At 35.0% G+C, this 26,981-nt stretch overlaps 1 protein-coding gene across 7 annotated transcripts in view; it reads right to left on the bottom strand.

Moving 5' to 3' along the window:
• Positions 1-26,981, bottom strand: part of SRPK2 (SRSF protein kinase 2) — a 250,382-nt gene that overhangs the window by 27,308 nt on the left and 196,093 nt on the right. For 5 of the 7 annotated variants that reach the window (XM_074193977.1, XM_074193979.1, XM_074193980.1 and 2 more), the window contains 9 exons: positions 22,434-22,599; positions 21,213-21,238; positions 19,856-20,102; positions 18,722-19,204; positions 12,793-12,893; positions 12,588-12,695; positions 1,761-1,830; positions 977-1,069; positions 439-531 (listed from right to left, as the gene is read on the bottom strand). In XM_074193977.1, the coding sequence (XP_074050078.1) occupies positions 439-531; positions 977-1,069; positions 1,761-1,830; positions 12,588-12,695; positions 12,793-12,893; positions 18,722-19,204; positions 19,856-20,102; positions 21,213-21,238; positions 22,434-22,599 (1,387 nt within the window). The remainder of the gene's footprint in view (positions 1-438; positions 532-976; positions 1,070-1,760; positions 1,831-12,587; positions 12,696-12,792; positions 12,894-18,721; positions 19,205-19,855; positions 20,103-21,212; positions 21,239-22,433; positions 22,600-26,981) is intronic. The other 2 variants (XM_074193981.1, XM_074193982.1) reach the window with 2 other exon arrangements.

The following is a 26,981-nucleotide window of genomic DNA, read 5'->3' as shown; positions in this document are numbered from 1 at the left end:
GCTTTCCTTTGCATTCTCATCAACATTTCATTTTAATGTTATTAACTGAATTTGCCAAATTTATGACTCCTTGTTCTTTTTATATTTTTCTTTTTCCAGAGTTTAAAATGACTCATTCCTAACCAACATAGCATCTCTTTTTATTCAGGTCTAAACACAAAAAGAACGTTGCTCAATATTTCCCAAAACACACATTTGTCCCTCCATCAACCACTTCAGCCCAGATTCTCTAGCTCATTCATAAATAGCTGATGAGATAAGCAGAATGAGGAGTTACTACAAGAAACATAAATGAATCTTCGAACTATAAAAATTCGATGCAAAATTTTATTGCTGGTCTGCAAGTTCATTACCATGAACCTCCAGAGTTCTATTATCTTAGTGTCTCCTTTTGGTATGGGATTATGCTGAAAATTAGCATTGCATAAATACCGTTACCTTTTTTGGTGAAAAACTCCTTGGAATATTTCCCCAACATAGCGTATTTTCGAGGGATTTTCCCCAGCAGTTCAATGATCAATGCTATGTGATCTGCATTGGAGAACATTGCCAGCAAAACAGAAACATACAACAGTTTAATCAGTACATTGCATGCACACACTAACACTGGCCTGGTACAGACAGAAACAGACTGATTGTGAAATGCACCAATTACCAGAGGAGTCAAAGTTATCCCCTGTGTCTGTCAAATTTAGAAGGCAGGGTGGGATGAGAAAGCATAAGAGAGGTAGCACTGAAGATGACCATGAGTGCTAGGTTTTGCTGAAGATCTAGTCATTGTTTTTATGATGACTACAAAGGCATTTCAAGCTGCAGTCCTCTCTATCACCTTTCTGATTGGAATATAAATTCTGCTGGAGTAGATTTTTCAATCTGGAGCAATGCCCCCTTTTTAGTAGTATAGGTAGGTACAACCAGCAGTTTCCATTCCATTTCTGTCTGCATCGTGGCACCTTTCAAAAAGAAGAGGTACTACCTCTGCGATTGAAGAATTCCCGAGAATATTTTCCAGATAGAGCAAAGTGCCTCGGGATACTGCCTAGAAGCTCTATGATGTGTGCTATATGGTCTATGAAGGAGAGAAAAAAAGGATATGGGGAAGAGGGAAGGGATCAGAGGGAAAGATGGGATAAAAATAAGAAACTAGAATTAGTAAAAACTTTGAAACAGAGTCAAATCAACAATGACTGTAGCAAATCCATGCAGTGGTTTCCAGGATTGGCAGAGGTCTGGCATCATTAGTAGCCTTAACAAACAATCAATGATGCTCAAGTTACCAATGCCATAGGCATCACAGGCAAATAAGCATGGAAAAGAAGTTTTCCCAATGAAATTCAAGCATTAATAGCTTGTTTGTAAACAGTTATTAGCTACTTTAAAGAGTACACAGAAATCAGTAGCTCTGTATTACCACATCAATACAAATTAAGGGGAATAAAGCAAAGCTCAAATGTATGTGGCTTCCAAACTAATACAATCTGTTATTTCTCATTCAAGTTTCACTCATATGCAAGTCTTACAGGGAGAAGAACTTAGTTCCTTCAGTCTGCTCTTAAGTAAGTTGCCTGTGACTGCTGGATGGGGGCTGCCCATCAACTGCTACTGATGTGACTTTAAACATAAAAGGAAAAAAAAAATCTCAATTTATATTTGAAAATCAAGATATAGCTTGTTTATGTACAAAACAGCCCTTTAGGAATTCATAGCTCAGAAAAAAGAGCTGTGCCGAGCTTAAGTCTTCATGAACAAGAACAGCTCACCTTCGTCTCTGGAGTAGTCTTCACCCGAATGTGGTTCAAACAAATAATCTCCAGTTGCAAGCTCAAAGGCCTAGAACACAACAGATGACAGAATTCACAAAGATGACACAATGAATTCTCATGCTGCTCTTCAACACAAATAGCAGGAATCAAACCAGGTCATGTCAGTTTTTTAATCCCTCTCAGTCAAAAAATCCTAAGTGTTTTTCAATGTGATTGTTCCTTACTGAAGGAGGATGTGGGGAGCATTATCATTCTGTAGAAAGTAAATTGAAATAGTGTCACTGGATCTGTCTTAGTCTCTATCCTGCTCCCTCATTCCCTAAGTACATATTTAATCAGCTCTTTCAGGCTTCACTCAAAAAGAAAAACTATGCTACCCCTTCACAAGCTTAAGGGGGAGCATCTACTGCCTCCCCTTTCCTAACTAAAAGTAACCACAAAATGTTGTAGGGTGGCTAAGGAGATCCATCCACATTAGACAGAAGGGAGAGGATTCTGATTTTCTTTATTTTTTTGCACAGAGGCTCAGGATAAATAATCACAGTATGAAAGAATATACTAAAAACACAATAAAACAAATGATGATTCCTCATTATAAAAGAAAGTAACAGATAATTAAAACCTTATTCCTAGGTGTTTCCTCCTTCCCCATATCTTGAACTGACCAACTACAATGAGAGTGGTCAAGAATATAGTAACTACTCCTTTGTTTACAGAAGGAAGTTATATTACTGTCACTAACATCAGTATGTCACAGTTACCGATCACTGGTGTTTCTTATGCCATAAAATATTCCTGTCCATAAGCTATGTAACATGCAAAGGTGGGGGGGAGAGGGTTAGGAGCCCAAAATAAGGAACTGGTTAATGTTAACTTTTCATGAATGCAATATTTTTATGTAATGGTTCATAGGTTTTTGTTTTAAGTTAGTCCCTATGTTATGATGAAGACTCAAAGACTCTGATGGGCAATAACAAAGCACAATCTTCATAACTTCCTGGTAAAAAGCATCTTGCTACAAGCACAGCTCTGTCTTCTCTAAGTAAATACCAAAAGAGGTTGATAGGTGAAGGAGGGATCAGATGACCCAAGTGACTCTAAACACTGTGAAATAACATCTTAGTGATGGTAAAAGATACCTTTAATGAATAGACCTATTTGGCTAAAGGCCTACCTTTGGCAGCAGTTTTCTTTCCTTTAGCTCCAACATATCAAATAGTATGCACTGGAGTTCAATGAAACTTCTACTTAGGAATGCCCTCTAGCAGGACATTATTAATTCCAAAAAGATTATTTACTTTCCATGAATGGGGCAAGTAGGGGGAGTTCCCAGTTTCCATAAAAATGAGTGAGCTTGGGGTGGCTAAGTGGCGCAGTGGATAGAGCACTGGCCCTAGAGCCAGGAGTACCTGAGTTCAAATCCGGCCTCAGACACTTAATAATTACCTAGCTGTGTGGCCTTGGGCAAGCACTTAACCCCATTGCCTTGCAAAAACTTAAAAAAAAAAGTGAGCTTTATTTTCCACTGAGGTAGTTGTGCTTTAGGAGAGACTACAATATAAAAACTACCATATGGCTAATCCTGGGAATGAGACAAGTACTGAATTCCAGGCCCTAAACTTTTTCAAATGACTCAGTTAATTAACAAGCACTTACTAAGTATCTATTACATATCAAGCACTGTCCTAGAGACTGGGGATACAAGTTAAAAGAATTAAAAAGTTCCAACTCACAAGAAGTTTATATTCGAATGGAGGAAATAACATTTAAGTGTGTGTGTGCACGTGTGCGTGCACATGTGTGCATGCACACACGTGTGCATATGTACACATAAATATGTATGTGTGTGTGTATATTATATATTATACACACATAATATACATATCCTAAATATAAAATGAACAAATCTAAGTAAATTCATACAAGACAGTATGGAGGAAGAGCACTTGAAGTGAAGGAGATAAGGGGCAAGAAATAGTAACGGATTCATTTAGAAGGATAAAGGAAGAGGGAGTCTATGAGGAGGAGGTAAGAATAAAGTACCTTTTAAGAATGGGAATGAGCCGGTGGAAATGCTTGGAATTATGAGTGACAGAGGTCTATAAGTCAGACAACTGGAGGACAAATTTGACTGAATCTAAAAGTGGGGGGCAGGGAAAGTATCACTCAATGAAGCTGAAAAGAAAGACTGGGGTCAAGTTGTGAAGGGATTTGAAAGCTAAACGGAGGAGTTTATATTTTATTCAGAGGAAATAGGAAGCCACTAGAATTGATTGAATATATGGTGAAATATGTTTTTAAGGAAAATTAATTTAGCAGCAGTGCACTGGATGGATTGGAGTGGTAAGAAAATTGAGGCAAGGTGATCAAATAAACTGTTAGAATAATCTAAGCAAAAGGCAAAGTTAAAAAAAAGCTGTGAATAGAGAAGAGGGATTGGATTTGAGAGACACTGTCAATGTGTAAACAAAACAGCAAGATCTGATTATTGAACAGATATTGTTATTGAGGAAAAGTGAGTGTTCAAGGATAAAGCTTAGGTGAATGGAAAGAGGCAGAATCTTTGACAGAGACTGGGAAGACTGGGAGGAATTATCAATTTTAGATGAGTTTAAAAATGTCTTTGAAAGTTTGAAATTTCCTGTAGTATACTGGGAAACAATCTTTACACTAATGTTTCTGACAAAGGACTCATTTCTAAAATATACAGAGAACTGAGACATATTTTTTAAAAGAAAAGCCATTCCACAATTGACAAATGGTCAAAGGATATGCAGAGGCAATTTACAGATGAGATCAAAGCAATTCATAGTCATATGAAAAATTGCTCTAAATCACTAATTATTAGAGAAATGCAAATTAAAGCTTCTCTCTCTCTCACCTCTCACCTCTCAGACTGGCCAATATGACCAGAAAGGATAATGATCATTGTTGGAAGGGTTGTGGGAAATCTGGGGCACTAAAACATTACTTGTACAAAAATATTCATAGCAGCCCCGTTTATGGTAGCAAAGAATTGGAAATCAAGTAAATATCCTTCAATTGGGGAATGGCTTAACAAACTGTGGCATATGTATGTCATGGAACACTATTGTTCTATTAGAAACCAGGAGTGATGGGAATTCAGGGAAGCCTGGAGGGATTTGCATGAATTGATGCTGAGTGAGATGAGCAGAACCAGAAAAACACTGTACACACTAACAAGAACATGAGAGTGATGATCAACCTTGAAGGACTCACTCATTCCATCAGGGACAATTTGGGGTTGTCTGTGATGGAGAATACCATCTGTATCCAGAGAAACAAATGCGGAGTTTGAAAAAAGACCAACAACTATTACCTTAAATTAAGAAGAAAAAAAATTGATATCTTCTTGTCTGATCTTATTATTTCTTATACTTCATGTTTCTTCCTTAAGGATATGATTTCTCTCTCATCACACTCAATTTGGATCAATGTATAACAATGGAAACAATGTAAAGACTGACAAATTGCCTTCTGTGGGTGGTGAGGGGAGGGAAGTAAGATTAGGGGAAAAACTGTAAAACTCAAAATAAATAAAATAAAATCTTTGATATATGGGGAAAAAAAGAAAGTTTGAAATTTCCAATTGGTTAATTTTGGACTAAAACTTAAGGGAGGGGCGGCTAGGTGGTGTAGTGGATAAAGCACTGGCCTTGGAGTCAGGAGTACCTGGGTTCAAATCCAGTCTCAGACACTTAATAATTACCTAGCTGTGTGGCCTTGGGCAAGCCACTTAACCCCATTTGCCTTGCAAAAACCTAAAAAAAAAAAAAAAAAAAAACTTAAGGGAAAGACAAGGGAGACCCCCCACACACATACACAGACACACAGCATCTGCATAAAAATGATAATAAAAACCTATGGGACCTAGAGCTAACTAAGAGAAAGGATACTGAGGGAAATGAGAAGACAGAACCTTGTAGGGGCCATAGTCTGATAGATCTCCCTGCCTTGCATCTTCTTCCTACTCCAATCCATCCTTCACTCAGTTGTCAAACTGTTCTTCCTTAAGTGCAAGTCTGACCAAGCCATTCCTTTACTCAATTAATTCCAGAGGCTCCCTATCATCTTCCAGGATCAAAACCAAAATCCTCTTCTGTTTTTTTAAATTCCTTCATAACCTGACCTCTTCATAGCTTTCCAATCTTCTTCTATTTTACTTCTTTCCTCATTATGCAATACAATGACACTGGTCTTCTTGCTGGTCTTACATATAATACCACACCTCCTGGACTGAACCTTTTCTCCAGATGGCCACCATGCCTGGAACTCTCCTTCCTCATCTTTGCTTCCTGGTTTCCCTGACTTCCTTAAAGTCTCAGCTGAAGTTTCACCTTCTTCAAGAAGCTTCTTTATAGTCTACTTCAAATTTAGTGTCTTCCCTCTGAGAGAATATCCAAATTCTTCTTGATATATTTTGTTTGTACATGGTTGCATTTCATAATGTCTGTCTTGTTAGGCTATGAACTCCTTTCCTATCTTCACCAGCAGATGGCAAAATCACAACTACCATTACATGATCTGTCTCTTATCCATGAATGAATAAATGAATTGATGAATGAAGTTTATTCTTCCATTCCTTTCAATATACCATAATTTTTAAAAGGAAATTATATTGAAGATTGAAGTAAGATTATAGTTTTTTGTTGCTGTTGTTATAAATGAGAATCTCCAAGAAATACTTTACCATGGCATCTCTATGGCTATTTTGTTTATACAACTCACTTTTTTTCACTTTCTAAAAACTCAGATGACATGCCTATGATAACAGCCCATGAAGATGTGTGCACAGGAAGGTAAGAACAGGTCTTTTAGAATAGGAAGACTCTCAAGAATAGAGTATGGAAATCATAGGCATAATCTTAGCAAAGATGGACTCAGACTCAAGTCTGGAGAAAAACTGTATTAAATGGGTAAAAATATTACATTTTGAAATATAATAGATAAAATATGCATCAAAAATTACCTAATTTTTAAACCATAAATAAATATTAGCCACAGCTATAGAGACTTCCAGGGCTGGAGCCAAGATAGAAGAGTAGAGAAAATACTCAGCTGAACTCTCCCAACATTCTCCTCCAAACAACTTTAAAAATAATACCTCAAATCAAATTCTGGCATGGCAAAGTCAACAAAAAGGCAGATTGAGACAATTTTTCAAGAAAGAGATAGGTGTATGATATTGGGATAGAATCTAGCCAAGTGGATGAAACATCTACTAATATACATCTAGGTGGTGGAGATGGAAGCACCAGCAAATTCAGAAACTCTCAGGTCAGAGTAAAGGGACCTGGGCAAAAAGAGAGTATGGGGGACCCTCCACCCCATGCTAAGCAAGAGCAGATGCTGTTTAGCAACTCTATTGCCTATACTCACTTCTAGGTAATAGCTCAAGGATGGACAGGAATATTACACTTTCAGTGCCTAAGCAGCAGGGGCTTTGATGAATAGTATCACTTTTGGTCCTCAGTGGTCAAGGACACTGAAAAAAAAAAGTACAATTTCAGTCCCAAGGGATCAGGGTCCCTTCTAGGGTAAGGACCAGGGTATAGACCAGGAGAGCAGTGATTATACCTCTCCCTCAATCACACCACCTTAGAAGCATCAAGAAGTCCCAAACCCTCAGAACCAGCTCTGAAAAAAAAAAACGCTATGTGGAAAAAATCCTGAGACAGTTCACCTATCTTCCCCATCTCTTCATTCCCCCCAATGCCCTGAAGAGAGCATAATTTTAACATGACACAAAATCAAGAAATACAGTGGTAAAATAAGCAAACAACAACCAAAAGAAAAACCTCACCACAAAAAAGCTATCAAGGGGGCTGCTAGGTGGTGTAGTAGATAGAATATCAGTCCTGGAGTTAGGAGGACCCGAGTTCAAATCCAGTCTCAGTCACATAAATAAATGCCTAGCTGGTAACCTTGGGCAAGTCACTTAAACCACACTGCCTTGTAAATAAAAAAAAAAAAAACTAAAAAAAAAGCTATTGGTGTAAAAGACTCAAACTTAGAAGAAGACAATTAAGTTAAAACAACTACAATCAAAGCCTCAAAGCAAAAAGTAAATTACCTAGTGGTACATTTCCAACCATATTACAAAGCAATAATTATCAAAACAATCTTGCCAAGAAATAACTAGATAGTGGAATAAATTAAGTACAAAATATAAAGTAGTAAATCACAACAGTAATCTAGTGTTTGATAAATCAAAAGATTCAAGATTTTGGGTCAAGAATTTTATATTTGGGGGTGGCTAGGTGGCACAGTGGCCTTGGAGTCAGGAGTACCTGAGGTCAAATTAATAATTAGCCTAGCCTTGGGCAAGCCACTTAACCCCATTTGCCTTGCAAACAAAAAAAAAATTCTAAAAAAACCAGAATTTATTATTTGACCAAAAAAATCACTAAGAAAATGGAAAATAATTCTGTCAGAAACTAAGTTTAAATCAGCATCTCACACTAAATACCAAGATATGGTCAAAATGGGTATGTGATTTAAATATAAAGGGTGATATCATAAATCAATTAGGGGAGCATAGAAAAATGTTTGTGCCAGACCAATGGATAAGGGAAGAATTTATGATCAAACAAGAGAAAAAGAAATCAAAAGAAATAAAAAGGATTTTTTATTACATGAAATTAAAAAGCTTATGTACGGGGCAGCTAGGTGGCACTGTGGATAAAGCATAGGCCCTGGAGTCAGGAGTACCTGGATTCAAATCCAGTCTCAGACATTTAATAATTACCTACCTAGCTGTGTGGCCTTGGGCAAGCCACTTAACCCCATTTGCCTTGCAAAAAAAAAAAAAAAAGCTTATGTAGAAATAAAACTAATGCAGCCAAAATTAGAAGAAAAATAGAAAACTGGATAAAAAAAAAACCTTTACTTCAAACTTCTCTGATAAAGGCCTCATTTCTCAAATATATAAGGAACACAGACAAATTTATTAAAATTCTCCAGTTGATAAAAGGTCAAAATTTTTCAGAAGAAATCAAAGCTTTCAATAATCACATGGAAAAATTCTCCAAACAATTACTGATCAAATAAATGCAAATTAAAGCATCTCTGAAGTACCACCTCACACCTATAAGATTGGGCAGAATGGTTTCAAAAAAAACCTGGGAAGTCTTAAATGAATTCATAAAAAGTAGGGTGTGTAGAACTGGGAGAACATTTTATATAGTGATGGAAATGTTGAGAGGATGATCAGCTATGTTGGTTATTCTGCTTGGAACGATGGGCTAGGATAACTGTAGGGGATGTATCTAGGGACCCATGATTAAGAAATGTTGTCTACCTCCAAGGACAGAACTGGTACACTCTAAATACAGATGAGGGATATGCTTTTTCATTTTCACTGTTTTTCATTTCTTTAGCTGTATTTTCTATTGAGGGGGGGCTGGTTTGGAGATATGTTTTCATGACTTCATACTACTAGTTGGTATTAGATTGTTTGCCTTCTTAGGGAGGGGAAAAGGAAAGGAAAAAGAGAAGAGAATTTGTAACTAAAAATTTTAAGGAATGTTAAAAATTAAAATTTGGAAATATTTAAAGAAATAAAAATGTATCAAATTTTAAAAGCTGATATTTCAAATATGACACACTAATCCAATGTCTGGTGAAAACAAATCATATCATTCTAGACAGTTCATTCAGTTTAGTTTTTTTTTTTTTTGCAAGGCAAATGGGGTTAAGTGGCTTGCCCAAGGCCACATGGCTAGGTAATGATTAAGTGTCTGAGACCGGATTTGAACCTAGGTACTCCTGACTTCAGGACGGGTGCTTTATCCACTATGTCACCTAGCCGCCTCCAAGTTCATTCAGTTTAAAGAGCACTCAGTAGCTACGTGCAAGGCATAGTAGTAGATCCTAGGGATACAAATCTAAAAAGAAGTCCTTGCCCTCCAGGACCTTGTGTTCTCTTTGGCAGAAGAGGAAATACCATAAACATGACAAAGATAAAATATACACAAATCAATACACAGGCATTTCAGAGAATAATGAAAAGTCTGCTATAAGAGGCTGAAGGGAAATAGGAATTCTGAGGGAAGAAACAAGGCGACACCTCATCCTAGACTTGGGAGGGCAGAGCATAACTAAGAGATGGAACACTATACAGGGGAAGCGATAATGTACAATGCGTGGAAAGGAAACCCAGGTTAGGATCATCTTTATATGAAGTGATTTAAATAGCAAAAAAGAAGAGTATCAATTTAATCTAGTGGTAGACACCACTGAAAATGCTTTGCTAAGGGGCGGCTAGGTGGCACAGTGGATAGAGTACCGGTCTTGGAGTCAGGAATACCTGGATTCAAATCCGGCCTCAGACACTTAATCATTACCTAGCCGTGTGGCCTTCGGCAAGCCACTTAACCCCATTGCCTCAGAAAATCTAAAAAAAAAAAAAAAATGCTTTGCTAGAAGAATGACGTGATCACAACTACGCATTGAAAGCAGCATTTCTGATGATGGATTAGAGTAGAAAGACCAGTAAGAATGCAATGGTCTAGGTGGGAGATGATGAGATCCTGAACTGGGATGATGCCAATGACTGGACATAAGCAGACATATGAAAAAGGTCTAAAGAAGCTAGACCTAACTTTTTGGTTATGTGGGAATGAGGGAGAATTAAGATTATATCACTATACTAAATAACTGTAAAGATGGTGATCTCAATAGAAATAGTCATGTTAGAAAGGTTGGAGATGGGAGAGTGATAATGATTTCTAATTTTAAAATGTTTGAGATGTCTAAAGGATAGACAGCTGTTAATATCTAAAAAATAGAAATGTGGGTCTAGAGCCTAGAAGATAAATGAGAGAGTTGGATACAGAGAGATATGAAAGTCATCTACATAGAAATGATAACTGAACTAACAGGAGCTAATGAGGTCACTAAGACTTAAAATCCTAGGACAAAGTCCTAGAATAGCCTGATACCACAGGAAAAGGATACGAATCACAAATAAATAAAGCTAGAACGAAAGGTCAGACAAATCAGGAGAGAACAATGACATGAAAATCCAAGTAAAAGACAGTGTACCCAGGAGAAGGGAGTGATCAATATTGTCAAATACTAAACAGAAGTTAAAAAAGATAAAGACAGTGAAAATATAGGATTCAGAAACTAAGAGATTGTTGGTCAATTGGGGTCACAAGCCAATTTATAAAAATTTAGCCCAAGTGAACAAAGGGGAATAAAGTAGAAGCGATGAGTGTAAGTAGCTTTTTTCTTTGATTTGGTTGTAAAAAGGAGGAGATATATGGGACAGTGGTTTGAAAAGACAGCAGGGTCAAGTGAAGACTCTTTCAAGTTGAGGAAAATCTAAGAGGATCAGTGGACATCAGAGAACAAGCCAGGAGGTAAAAAGAAACTGAAATTTGGAGAGAGAATGAACAAAAGGGCAAGCACCTGGAGGAAATAAGAGGGGATGAGTCAGTCTTAGAAAGACAAGTTCTATCTCTTTATCCAAGACTAAAAGAAAAGAGCTCAAGGAAACAGGAGATGACAAGAAGATGCAGGGTGTAAAACTGGGGAAAAGAAGAAACTTACAATCAAGAGCCTTAGTAAAATTTGAGATTAATTTCTCTCCTAAAAGAGGGGTATGTGTAGTTTGATAAGAGAAGAGAAGGTTCCAAAAAGAAGTTTTAAGTTGTGTACTGGAGAGTCTATTAGAAAAGAGTAAAAAAGATTGTTGCACAGCAGCAGTTGAGATTAGATGACAATTTTATAGTAGATTCACTAAGTACAAATTTCTGACTTTAAGCATTTAGGAGCACATGAACAGGAATGAAGAAGGAGGGTGCTAGCAGAGGTAGGAGGTAGCTCTTTAAATTTTTGAAACCCCCCAGTGCTTAGAATGGTCCCTGTTACACAGTTAACACTTAATAGATGCATTTTTATTCATCCATCTATCCATCCATCTATCCATATAAGGGAGAAATATGGAATGTTTGAAAAGAGAGAGATTAGAGTCAAATTATGAGAGCATTAAATGGCAGATTGAGGAATTTTGTATTACTTTGTTATATAATATTCTAATCCAACAAAGGAAAAGTCACCAAATTCTCAAAATAGGCATAGTCAAAGTAATCTTATTTCTAATCCTTAATATAAAAAAGATAACTCAGTAAGGTTTCGTTTGTGCCCAAGTTATGGTTTTTAGTGGCAAACTTAGATGGTGGTTACAGAAAACTTTTATCTTTACAGCTCTTCAGCAGCCATTATGAATTGAAGTGAACAGCCATTAAACATAATCAAACACAATCAATGATAAAATGAAAACCCTGACAAATATACTCCACAAAAGAGGGTATTTTCCTTTGGAGAGACAACAAATAATCTATCTATAAAGGAAAGCAGCAAGATATAGACAAGGGAAGATCCCAAAGTTTTTGCTAGAGACCCTGAAATGTCAAAATTTGTTACATTCCAAAAATAATGTGAACATTTGTCAAAATGAAGTTTGGGACTGGTATTGGAGAGATGGCGGTAAATCTATTCTTTCTTAATGGAAAGCAAGACTGACAAATATAGTACAAGATACAAGATAGAAGAGATTCATTGGACTCAATCTGTAATTTCATCAATGTGGAAATAAATGGATGCCCTCCACTTCACTGAGGCTTATCATCAAGGATGAGTTCAAAGAAAGAATATTTTACATTCTTCTTCAATATACTGTTTGGAAATCCTCCTTTAATCTATAGAACACCTCCATTAAAAATATGGAAATTTTATCTTTAATGATCTTAATCATTACTGAACTCCAGACATCGAAATGGTGACATGCATTCTTACCATGCATGCCGTACTCCAAATATCAGCAGGTGTACTGTAACCAGCTCCTATTAAAACTTCTATGGATCTATACTGACGAGTCTGAATATCTTCTGTGAAGTGCTTGTGCTGGATTGGAAGGAGCAACATTAAAGATGTTAGAAAATAAAAACTGTAAACAAGCATCAATCACCAAAATATGTTTAAAGAGATATTTTCTACTTACCACCCAGCAAGCATTTCCCAGATCAGCAATTTTAACTCTAATTTTATCTGCATTCCGTGGGTCTAGGGGATTCACCAACAAGTCAGCAGCCCGGGTTTTTGCTGGCATAAGGAAAATGCAAGAAAACAATAGTGTCAAAATATTCTCAACATTTGGATAGAATTTTATTTTTAACTAATCTAAATAAAGGGAAGATTAAGGATACCCTAGGATATGGAAACATAAAACATTATGATGGATCTTGTTTTGGAATATTCACTGGGATCAACAATACCATTTGTTCCCTATGTAGTAGGAGCTTACTATAATTCTGATTTTTTTTTTTTTTAGATTTTGGCAAGGCAAATGGGGTTAAGTGGCTTGCCCAAGGCCACATGGCTAGGTAATTATTAAGTGTCTGAGACCGGATCTGAACCCAGATACTCCTGACTCCAGGGCCGGTGCTTTATTCACTGTGCCACCTAGCCGCCCCTATAATTCTGATCTTTCCCCAATGAAGGTTGAGAAATTGGTCTAAGATCTCTGATCAGCAATGCTGATTTAGTATGTTCTCTTGTAGACAAGATAAGCTTCCTTCTACATATTCTATTTCAAATCAATAAGGTAAGTTTAGGAATAGGCAAAAAAAATTAATTACAACACTTGCTTTAAGGTATCATTGATCCTAATGCAGTATATAAACATGGCTTATTTTCCTACCTTAGAGGTGTGATATTATATTAACTGACAATGAAGAACTTTGAGATATCTGGATAAAAAGTTATGATGATATAGCATTGTACTTTCCTTACTATCATCAACCCCTCTCCTGATCTGAATAATCAGAATTCAGGAAGCAGTAGTATGGCTTTATAAAGAACAAAAACAGAATCTTGACTATTAAAAAATTGAGATCATATACAAAAAAAATCCTTTTTTTTCACTGAAAACTGGTACTTATTGAAGACTTCATTAGATGTTACTCCAAAAACATTACACTAGGACATCTGATTCATGAAAATTATAAGTAGGGTTTCAATAACTTTAATCATTATTTCTAAAAAATTTCTGCCTGACTGTCTTCTAATATATACATCCACACTGACAAATACTCACAGGGGTTTTATTATTACCTAGCTATCTCACTAGCTACTAAAATGCACATTATTGAAGCTAAATTTATTATCATTTGTCCTACTCTTGCTCTTTCAATCAGTAAACAAGAAATTGCTAAGTGCCAGGCTCTGTGTAAGCACAAGGGATAGATATAAAGAAAGGCAAAAGCAAAGTCCCTGACTTTGAAGTACTAACATTTTATTTTTAGTTTTTTTTCAAGGCAATGGGGTTAAATGGCTTGCCCAAGGCCACACAGCTAGGTAATTATTAAGTGTCTGAGGCCAGATTTGAACTCAGGTACTCCTGACTCCAGGGCCGGTGCTCTATTCACTGCTTCACCTAGCTGTCCCCTAGTACTAACATTTTAATAGGACAGACATGAAAAAAGTGTAAACAGAAAATCTACATCATATGAATGGAAGAGTACTAAAGAGAAAGACTCTAGCAGTGGGGGAGGAGAGGAAAGGGTTCCAGAGGAGTTGGAATTTGGCTGAGACTTAAAAGGACTGGAGAAGGGGAAAATTCCAGGACCCGAGAGCAGACAGTGAAAAAGGTACAGCATTTAGAAATGGAGTTTCTCATATAAGGAACATCAGAGTCAGTGTCAGTGGATTATGGGATATATGTAGAGGAATTAAAGTAGAGACTAGAAAGTAAAGAAGGATCTAAATTGTGAAAGGCTTTACATGCCAAACAGATTTTATATTTAATCCTGGAGAGGAAGAGTCAGGTGTAAGTACAGTTAAAATATGGTCAAAGAGCAATTAAAGGTCATTATAACAGCTCAATGGAGGGATTAGCTGGAGTGATAAGGAGATGTGAGGCAAGGAGATTAAACAGAAAGCAACTACACTCATACAAGAATGAATCAATAAGGATCTAACAGGCTGGCTGGCTGTGCTAGTGAAGTGACATATACAGAGATGCTGTGAAGATAAAAGTGACAACAGATTGGATAGATGAAAGTAAATGAGAGTGAAGACTTCAGGGTGAATGGCAAGAATGACTGAAAAGATAAGAGTGCCCTCAACAACAATGGGAAATTTGAAATGGGAAAGATAATGAGTTCCATTTTAGACATGGTAAATCAACAAAGAAGACGGTTAATGAGACTAGAGGTCAGAAGAGAGACTCAGGTTAAAGATATAGATTTGAGAATCATATGTATAGATGATACTCAGAAGCTGAGATTGCCAAGTGATAAAGTAGAGAAGAAAAAAATGACTTAGGAGAGAATCTTGGGGGATACCCAGAATTAATGAGAATGACATGGATGAAGATCCAAAAAAGGAGACCGAATAAGAATGCTCAAAACAAGTAGGAGGAGAACCAAGAAAGAGGAGTATCAGGCAAACTTAGAAAGAATATCCAGGAGAAAAAAAAGTAATCTGCAGTGTCAAAAAAAAGCTATAGAAGATCAAAAAGAATGAAAATGAGGAAAAAGTAATTAGACTTGGCATTAAGAAATTATTGGTAAATTAGTCTTTTTCCCAATCAAATGAGCAACAAGATGTTTGACTAAACATATTTTCTGATCCTCTCCAAAACAGAAATTATATTCCAATTATATTCCAATAAAGCAACTTCAGGACTAGGTCACTCAAAATACAAAAGAAAGCTAAAAAAAATAAACCATGAATTGATGTTTATTTATTATAATTTCACTAAGCATACCTGAAAGCAAGGCTGAAAAATCAAAGACCCAAGGACAAAACATTGCCTTATAAAAACTCACTCCTACACCAGAACCAAAGATCTGCAGACTGCAGCTCCAGATTCTGGAGATTTCTCAGTCCTAAAAAACCAGCTTGAAAATGATTCAGCAGAAAAGCCTGCCTAGAATAGTAATCTGAAAACACTAGTGCTGCAAAGTTTTGAAACGACAGTGCTGGAGAAAACAGAACTTCAAAAGTCTGAAATATGGTACAGGGTCAGAAAAATGGAGGAACCAAGGAAATGGGGGAAAAGATTAGAGAGGAGACTGTGTTTACAGGAAAAACAGCAACAACAGAAGGAAATATAATGGCCAGAAGTATTAAACTACTTCAAGTATTTGTGAATGCAAAGCAAAAGAAAATGATACAATACTTGATGATACAGAGAGCTCTCTCCAATCTGAGAAGAACATGGAACCACATGTTGATTTATAAGAGAAACAAGAAATATAAGAACAGAATTTATAGCCTGCACAGAAAAAATAATGAGCAGAATAGAAAAACTTGAATAGGCAATGGCAAATCAAAGAAAGAAGAGAGATAATGAAAGATTGGGAATTTAATTCTTAGAAGTAAAGAACAATCTAGAAGAAAATAAGCAAAAAAAAAGGACCATTAAAAGAAAATATATTTACTTAGCAAGCAAAACATAATGATCTTGAAAATTGTTTGCACAGACAACCCCCAAAAATGATAAGAAAAAAAACCTTAACATCATAATGAAGGAAATAATAGTTGGTAACTGTTTAGCATTTGTAAATTCAGAAAACAAAATTCTTATTGAAAGAATTCACAAACTGCCCCCAGAAAACACACACACACAAAAAAAACAAAAACCAAGGTATCAATGGTTAAATTTAACCACTCAATTTGCAAATAAGTCTGCCAATTATCAAGCCACACTTTGAAATTACAAAGGAAAGGAATAATACAAGACTATTCTGTACTCACTAGAAAAAAGAGGAAAAAGTTCCAAAAATCAATGGAGTTCTGGATGCAGCTACCCAAGGTGGCCTTTTCTACAAATATGAGCTTAATTATTTATTTAAAAAAGTTGGATGTTCAATAAAAAGAGAAGAATTTGAAACTTTTTAAAGAAAGAAAATAAAAACAAAAGAGATTTGCTTTTCAAACATCCAAAACATGAGAAATGCAAGGACTGAAGAAATGCAACAAAAACAATAGAGACCAGTAATACACTTTTTTTAAATGTACACAAAGAGAAAGGGTGAAGGTGGAAATCTGAAGAAGGTTAACAATGAAGAGGCAGATATGAAGTATTATGGATAGAACCTAGCAACACTTTGCCTATAAGAAAATCACTACAACACTACTTCTCAAACATTATGTCAAATCAAGAGATAGGAATGAAGAGAAAGTGACCTTTATGGTCCCAGAAAAAAGGGAGTCAGTGCTCCATTGTAATATATTCTTTGCCCCCAAAATCATTAGTACCTCCTTCCAGTCACCTGAATAAATTTCAAAATCCTCTGCGCAGAATTTAATGTATAATCTATAATCTTGCACCATTTTTCCATATTTACCTCATATCTGAGTCATAATCTGTGCTCCACTCAAACTAATCTATTCTCTAAATTCCAGAACTATTTTATGTTCTCCTGCATTCCATGTCTTTGCTAATGCTGTTCCTTATGCCAGAAGACAGTTGCCTTTTCATACCCCCTTTTATCTTGGTGGGTCACTAGCCATCCTTCAAAGGGCCAACTCAAATGAGATCTCTTATATGAAATTTTCCTGATTCTCCCTGTCCAGAAATAGAAAGTACTTCCCCCTTTTATCTTACATATTACTTTGTTTTGTAACTCTCCTGTATTGTGTATTATCATTATCTGTATTTGTGTGTCATTCTCACTCCTTAACTTTAAGCTCCCTTAGGCATTCTAATCTAAATGTTCCATCTTGTCCACATATTAAAGTGGTCTACAAAAAAATAAATGTATAAAAATATTTGTTTAATTAATAAGCAAATGAATATGAACTACACATTCAAACATTTAGTAGTAGTAGTAGTAGTAGTAGTAGTAGTAGTAGTAGTAGTAGTAGTAGTAGTAGTAGCAGAAACATTTTCTTGAACCCAGTGATTCTTGAATTACCAACAACATTAGAAGTTGGAATAATGATGGCTACTGATATAAATTTATATCCATACACTGAAAACTGGAAGATATTTCACATACCATTTAATTCAGTCTCCTGGTTTTATAGAAGAAATTACAGTCTGTAGAGTTAAAAGATTAATTGATGTATTGACTGCCCCAGACCAAACAGGTGTTAAGTAGCAGAACCAGGATTCAAATTCAGTCACAAATATATGTGCAAATCTCACCGAAGACTAAGTCTCATAAAGCTATTTTCCTGCCAAGTGAGATAAGTTAAAAGTAATTTAATCTGCATAAATAGGTTCCCACTGATGATGTGAGCCAATAAGCTTCTTCAGAGAGCTGGCAGAGAGAAAAAAATGAAAATAAGTAGTGAATTCTATAATTTCTGAAGAATTCCAGTGAAATCATTTCATGAAGTAACAAGAAAAAACCTAACACTATTGACTTTTGTATTTGTTTGAGTTTTAAAATTTTTCCTATAGATGTTGTGACATTGATTTGATACTGGGAAAAAAATTGAGAACTTGTCATTATAATTAGTTAAAGGAAGGAAAAACAGAGACTGGATCTATGATTTCATTCCCATATAAGAAAACTCCCTTGACCAATGCATACTAACCCTTTCTCTGCAGCTTATTTAATCTCTGAAGTTTGCCTAGAATACTGAGAAGTTCAGTATATTTAGCCAACATCATATGGGGGGGGGGGGCAGAATTGGATCTAACCTACCAGGAAGGTTCACTTGCTTCATGAGCAAAGAAAATCAAAAGACTCAGGACTTGAAAAAGTCTGAATGGATTTACAGACTAAAACAAAAGTTGAAGGGCAGAAGCTCTCACACTTCGTTTGTCCACAAAAGTTCATGGTATGTATTCCCCTAACTGAAGAGTACTAATATGTACACATGCCGTTTATCTAAAATTTATCCTTTTAAAAGTTCTAGACTGACTTTTTAGAGAAAAAAGTGGCTAATTAGTTGAGGGAAGAAGCACTTACTTTTTGGCAAATCCCCAGTACTGGATGCTGAAACTGTTCTGCTCCTGTCATGAGATGGATTGTTTTCTTCTTGCTCAGTTAGAGGTGCTCCATCTGAAACTGCAGAGCCACAGGCCACAGACTCTAATGCCCCAGAGAACATTGAAGCTGTAAACTCTGAAAACTGTGACTCAGGAATTTTATGTCGTCCATTTGGCAAATCACCATTAAATTGTTCATAGGAGCTACTATATGTATAATTGCTTTCTGCATTTGGCTCATCAAGATTATATTCCTCTGGATTTGGACACTCTTCCTCATCATCTTCTTCATCTTCTATTTGTTGTTCCAATAAGAAAGGGCCATTTTCAATATGGCCATTTGTTTTGGGAGATTCTATCCATGTAGGGTCTGTGTTGGCAAGTTCCTGTTCAACATCATCATCATCTTTTTCTGTGTTTTCTTTTTCAGTGTCTTCTTTCTCCTCTTGATCTTCAGTTTCACCTTAAAGAGTTAATGTGTTAAGAATGAGTTATTTCATTTTTCTTGCTGAAAAGACACTTAGGTCTCCAATAAAAAAAAATAATTGACTTTGAAACTATACACACACACACACACACACACACACACACACACACACACACACACATTCATATATATGAAATATCAGGCAACAAAGACCTATCAGGATTTAAAAAAAATCTTAGGCATTTCTGTTATGTTCTTGTTTTTCCTTGCCCTTTCCATCCAAACATACTTCATTCTTCAAAAAAGTTAGTTATACTACCTTTAAATTTAAAAAAAAATCAATACAAAATTATTACTTGGATAGCAGAAAAACAATGTTTCCAAACACCTATGGAAACACCTGCATTTTGAAAATTGACCACCAGAATCTGAGGCAATGTATTTTTTAGATATATTACTGTCTTGTTTCCCCAAACGTTCAAATTGGAGCTTAAGTTAAAAAGTCACTTACGTTAAAAAAAGTAACTCAAAAAAAAGTACAAGAAACTAGTCAATTAATTTTAGCTATATTACAGACATATGATTATTAAACATGAAAATCTGATAGAGATCATTGATCACAAACCACTTCCCCATGACAAAGTTTCGTTTATTTTTAGTAAGACAGGACACACAAATTTTACTAACCATCATCATTTGCAGGTTCTTCATCAGCTGCCTCCTTTAATCCTGCTGTTTTTAGTTTGACTTCTGGGTGGTATTCATCTTCCTGATCATTTGTGGGTATAGTTGAAGTGATATTTTCTTCTATTTTTTTCCTTTCAGCTTCTCGCTCTAATTCTTCTATTTCCTGAAGGCGTTTTTCCAACAGCTCTGCCTGCCTTTTCTGTTTTTTTTTCAGTTTTTTCTTTTTGTTTTTAGATATTTTTCCTATCTACAACATTTTAAGAAAACACCACAGGTCAGTTTCCCATTCTTTTAAAGTAATTTATAGCAAAATGATGGCTAGCAGCATAGCAAAAATAAAATAATTTCATTTCTATATAAAACTTCCCTCTTACAAAGTCTTGCAAGGGATAGACAGTTGACTACGATTTTGTTTTATGTGTGTTATTTGGAGGATTTGGGGTGCTATTTGACAGGGAAAGACTTGAATTGACTATATCTAGTCCATCTAATCTACAATGTCCTCACTGTCTTTAAGAATTCTAGGTCATGAACAAAATTTTATTAGTTGTACCCTGTATACAAAATCTTAGTTAATTACAAGATCCCTGATCTTGATTACTTTCAATAATGTATAGAACCTGCTTGTCAAAATAATTCATTTTGATCTACACAAAATATTATTCTCTACAGGTGACTGGATACCTCATCCAAAGTTGCAGATAATAATAAAAAAGAAATAAACTTAGGGAAATTTAAAACTAGGATTCAACTGGATAAAAAAGAGAAATGGTTAAAGTACTTGCTTAGTTTTGAAAAGAGGAATTTTTACCATAAAGATTGATCATTAACATCAGCTAAGTGCAACAAACCTTTCCTGTGATGAGTATGTTACTAATCAATAGCTATATAAAATTTTTAAGCTTACCTGCATTAGAGTAAATTTAATTAGTATTCTTCCTTTCACATTTTTACTTCTAATCTGCATAATGGTACATTGCTGAATTCTGTACTTCCTTGTCTATTAGGTTAACAGATTTAAAGATATTTGAATAATTCTATCTGAACTATCAACAAGAAGTAATTTATTCCTAGTTCTAAAGAATTCAGTCAGGTTCACATCTTCCAAAAAAGGCTTAGTTCTAAGGCTTTTATTTTGTTTGACTAAATTTAATGTTACTCAGACTGGTGTAGGTATTAAATGTTTAATTAAATATACAAAGATGTTAAACTAGAAAAAGGAAAATATTAAAAGGTCTAAGGGCCAAAAGGAAAAAAAAAGTCTAAAGTAACTACTTAAAAGGTCAATATTTGAAAAGACCAGCAATCATCTCTTTCTGACATGAAGGTTATTTAAAAATATTTTTCAAATACTTACAGGCTTTTGTTGTGGAGCAGTACTCACTACAATAAAATGAAATAAAAAATTAATATTTAGAAAAGGTTATATGCAAATTTTTACAAATGTAGTTTGAATAAAAAAAACAGTTCAATAGCTCTTCAAGAACCAGGCTTTTAAACAACAATAATCTCATTCATAAGGGTCTAAAGAAAGTGCATATGATGAAATATACACAATAAAATCTCTTATGATGTTCAGTACAATGCTGTTCATAGTAATTAACCTGACTTAATGAATCATTTTTTTGCCAAAACAATGACATAATAAAACAATTCATAAAAGTCATAATCACAAATTTATTTTTAGTGAAATCATCCCTATCTAGGACATACATGTTTTGAAATACACTGAGCATGTTATTGTTTTACTGAAATAAATTAAATTGTTGTTGAACAATCATTTCAATTGTATCCAACTCATGCATTTGGAGTTTTCTTGGCAAAGATATTGGTATGGCTTGCCATTTCCTTCTCCAGTTCTCTAACATATGAGAAACTAAGGCAAATATGGTTAAATGATCTGCCCAAGGTTACACAGATATTAAGCATCTGAGGCCAAGTTTTCAGGAAGATGAGTTTTGTTACCCCAGGTACTTTCTGACTCCTTGGCACTCTATTCACTGTGCCACTTAGCTACCCTGAAATATGTTAATATTTGGAATCTAATTTATAAACAGATTCTTCTGAAGCCTACAAAAACTGAAAATTATTGCTTCATAGCATAAATCATTCCCTATTAGGATAAAGGAGCTAATATACATCCCAATCTGTGTCAGAGAATAACACTGCTAAACAAACTTTATGGGGCTAGTCTCACAACGTGTTGTGTCAAATGAGGGAAAACTATCACGCAGATAATCTTAAAATGATGACAGATAATAGATTCATAGATTTAGGGCTGGAAAAAACTTAGATGACAATTAATTCAGTGCCCTCATTTTACAGATTTAAAAAAAAAAACTGAGGCACAGGAGTTACATTGCCTGCCCAGAGTCACACAGCTATTTAGTATCTGAGCCAGCATTTCAAACTGTATCTACCTGACCATATCTTCAGCCACTATTTTTAAGCATACTGCCTCTATGAAGCATAACAGTGGATGAAATCATACAAAACTGTTCTTTGTTACCTATACATAATTGAAAGTCAGAAGCAATACTGACTTTATTTTAACTAGTGCTTCAATCAGATCCATCACCTGCTGAGCCAGAAGGAGGAGGAGCACCCGCTTTCTGCCATTCTGTGGCCTCTGCCGCCATCCTACGTACATATGCGTCATCTACACACATCAAAATGTTTTCTGGCTTGATATCAGTATGGATAATCTTGCACTTGCTGTGTAGATAATCTAAACCCTGCAGAACCTGATAATAGTAAAAAAAAAAAAAAGAAAACAATTATGTGCCATGAAAACCTGTTATTTTAATCAAAAGGACAATCAAAAATGCGTTTCACTCACTACACACACACACACACACACACACACACACACACACACAAAATAGGCACACACATTCCTCTTAGCATAGTTTGAGGCACAAAGTTCTTATCTCTTTGTACTTCAAAGGATTTGAAATGTGCTGGTGACGTAAAAGCAAATTCTGCCTATTTCTCTTTTGCTAGAAAAATGGTATATTTATTAGTGAGAAATCTGTTCTTTCCATAAAAGACTTTATGAATGAATTTCCAAATGAGGATTCTTTTCACAACATGATATGGTCTATATATGTTAACATTAATATTCAAGTATTTTGAAAATCAATTAAAGATATTGACAACAACTAACAAGTAAACAGAAAATGGTATAATCACAAGAGCTGAAAGAGGCTCTCAGTTAATCAGAGACTTTACATTTAAATCCTGGTTCTGGTGTTTAATGCTTGGGGAGAGCCTGGGCAAGACTGATGCTTCTCTGTTGCAGTTTCCTCATCCATAAGATTGAGTGTAATAGTGAGCCAGAAAACAAATGCCAGAGATCACAGCCTCTCTAAAACCAAGTAGGTAACTTTATAAAGGCTGCTGAGTCCAAAAAGAATCCTAACCACAGTCCTCGTGATGATGAAAAATTTAGCTAGGTTTGTTCTAAGGCAAGTGACATACAGTCTATTGCTAGACTGGGATTGGGGGGTGGTGGAGGGTGAAGGGAGAGCAAACAACAAGTCAATACCATACTATATTTAAGTATTGGCTCCTGAATACAATAGAATTGTATTTGGAGGTCCTGAAAGAAGAGGCTTAAATAGGAATTTATAACTTGATGAAAAAGAAAATTAGAAGTTACTGTCCTTATCTAAAGTATAATTTTGATGAGAAAGATGAAATTTATAAGGGTATGCAAAAATCTGAATGACTGAAGCTGAGGAACAGAAAGGCAATTTGATAGAGATAATTTAAACAATAAAAGACATTAAATGGTTAATTTTTAACAATTAAAATAAAATAATAAAAAGGAATTGGGGGGAGTAGAAATTGTACTGAAGTAAAAACTCAGGTAAATTTCTAGTTTTGGTCCTATCATTAACCACCTATTTGAAGTTTGGGGCAAATTAGTACTTCTTTGAAATGGCATTTCCTCAACCTTAAAATGATTATAGCCCATAAGACTGTCATGGCAAAGATTCTGGAATTGGTTTGTATTTTCTTCTCCAGTGGGAGATTAAGTGACTTGCCAAGGATCATACAGTTATCAAGTGTCTAACACCAGATTTGAAGTCAAGTCTTCCTTATTCTGGGTCTAATAGTTTATCCACTGAAACCCCGAAAATGATATGGTTAAAATGATCTCTGAGATTCCTTTTGGCTCAAATAGTTTATGATTCTTTATTTCCTTTTCCTTGGTCCCACTAATAGGATCACAAGGAAAAGTTAGAAAAAGTCACTAAGCAGAAAGTGTTGAGCTTTTTTTAAAAATGAAACCATACATTTGGATGTTCAACTGATGAAATTCAAGGAATGAAAGAAATAGCTGCTCTGATCTTTATATCAATTACTACAGCTAAAAAGAAAAATGAAATAATAAAGTTTCAAGATCTAAAGGGTACTAATGACAGTTTGTCTCATGAAAAGTTGACAGAGCAATTTAGAAGCCCATCCTCAAAAATTCACTGTTTTTGGCCTTTCAGTTTCTTCTCATATATCAAACATTCCCTCCACCATCTTTTTCCTAATCATTTATACATCATTTCAGCAGCGGTATCCAACATATAATAATTAGATTTTTAAAAGTATGCATTATTCCTAAGAGCAACAGTTCAACTGAATCTAACAGATATTAAGTACCTACTATATGCCAGACAATGAGTTGAGCTCTGGGGGTACACAAATAATAAAATATTGGCAGCAATAATTGCAAAAGAAAATCACCTGACTGCCATGCAAAAATACAAAGATTGACTTAATGATAAACAGGAGAAAATAAGGTTGTCTAATATTAATCACTTATTTGTATCATTTTCAGCTGTCCTATATAGGAATACATAATAGCTCCAAATGAAAATATGGTTCAGCACTAAAGATAACGATCAATAATCAGAACAAAACTGCTTTTTGTCACCACCATCTTCCCTTCCTCCAAAATTTTATTTAGGAAAATAAGATGAAAGTAACATCTTAGAAGGGAAAGCTAAGAGCATGTTTAGTATTCCTAATTTTGTAAAAATTCTTACTATGCATTTTTGAAAAAAGTCTGAATAGGAAATGAATAGAATATAACAATCTTCCAAATTATTTTCTAGTCCTTTCAGTTATCCCAATCTCCAAGGCAGCCTTTCCAAACCATTTCACCTTCTTAAAAACTCACAGAGTTCACCTTCTAAGCTGGCAATCTTACTTGACATTGCACTTTAAAAACTGAAGTCATTTGCAAAGAATTACCTCCTCTTCCTCATCACAAATCACCCAGTTGCCTTCCAATGGAAAAAAAAAATGATCCTTTTCCAGGTCAAGATCCTCTCCAACAGAGAAGAATGATTATGCCATCTATCACTGCCTCTCATTTATCTTCAATATCTCCCTATGCATCGAGCTGTATTGAGTTTCTTCCCAGCTAACTAAAAACGAGTCCACTGATCTCCTCAAAAAAATTATTCGCTTCTGTCCATCAACTGGGGAATGGCTAAACAAATTGTGGTAAATGTATGTTATGGAACACAATTGTTCTATTAGAAACCAAGAGGGATGGAATTTCAGAGAAGCCTGGAAAGACTTGCATAAACTGATGTTGGGCAAGAGGAGCAAAGCCAGAAGAACACAATACACCCTAACAGCAACATGAGGGGTGATGATCAATCTTAATGGACTTGCTCATTCCATCAATGTAATAATCAGGGACAATTTTATAGTACCTGTGACAAAGAATACCATCTATATCCAGAGAAAGAACTGTGTAGTTTAGACAAAGACCAAAGTCTATTACCTTCAATTTTTTTAAAAAATAAAATTGTCTTATGTACTACATAATTTTGCTATCTCTTAATATTTTATTTTCTTCTCAAGGATATGATTTCTCTCTCAACATATTCAATTTCAATCAATGTTTAGCATGGAAACAACATAAAGATTATCAGACTGCCTTCTGTGGGGGGATGGAGGGAGGGAACAGAGGGTGGGGGAAAATTGTAAAATTCAAAACCTTACAAAAATGATAGGTAGAAACTAGCATTGTATATAATTGGAAAACAAATATTAATAAAAAAATTCACTTGATCTATCCTTACCTGCTAACTGTTCTTCCAAATCTCTCACTTTTGTGTCTAATCCCCTTGATAAGAATGTCTTTCAATCAAGAACTTTATTTCCGCCCTTCTCTTTTTCTTAACTCTCTAAAAGTCTGTTTTCAATTTAAACAGTTTTCTCCAAAGTTATCAATGATTGCTTAATTGCCAAATCTAATGGACCTTTCTCAATATCCTCATCTTTCCTAACCTTCCTATAGCTCTGCAATCACCTTTTCTTGATATAAAATCTCTTAACTAGGTTTTCTTGGCAGAATTCTCTCCTTGTTCTCCTACCTATTTGACTGCTCATTCTCAGTCTCCTTTTCTGGATCTTCATCCAGCTCATAACTGATAAGAATGAGCATCCCACTGAGCTCTGTTCTGGGTTTTCTCTATACTATTTCACTTGTTGATCTCATGGATTCAATTATCATCTCTATTATAGGCAGATAACAAAACATTAAAATTGGATACAAAATATCAGAAATATTATTACCAGTAAAAAAGGGAGCAAAAAATTAGAAATAAACATTATTTATTTCTCTAATAGAATTACTAATCAATTAAAAGTATTGTGGAAATTGGATACACATAGTGCAAGAGATGGATTAGGATAGATATGTCCTTCGTGTTAGATGCTACCATAAATACTAAATTTATCAATAATACTAAATACAAAAAATTACTTTAAATATCTAGAAGATAATAGAATACTAGTCTCAATTCAGATCTTTAAAAGAATTAAATGAAAAAATTATTGAGGAGAAAGTAGATGGGTTTGATTTATACAAAGAATGGTTTTCTGACAAAACAGATATCTTTAAAATTAAAAGAAAAAGATTCAGAAAAAGATTGCAAAAACATATTAGGATAAAAATCTGACTCCACAATCTTTAAGGAATTGATACATATCAATAATAGTAGTATCTACTCCCTAATAGAGCAATAAAGGGCATTAATTTTTTAACCTGAAAATATAAACTATTACTAATTATAATATGCAAAAAGAAGCTCAAATCCCCTAATAATCT

Source organism: Macrotis lagotis, chromosome 7, assembly GCF_037893015.1.
Source record: "Macrotis lagotis isolate mMagLag1 chromosome 7, bilby.v1.9.chrom.fasta, whole genome shotgun sequence".
Taxonomy (NCBI): Eukaryota; Metazoa; Chordata; class Mammalia; order Peramelemorphia; family Peramelidae; genus Macrotis; species Macrotis lagotis.
This window is presented reverse-complemented; position numbering and strand designations above follow the sequence as displayed.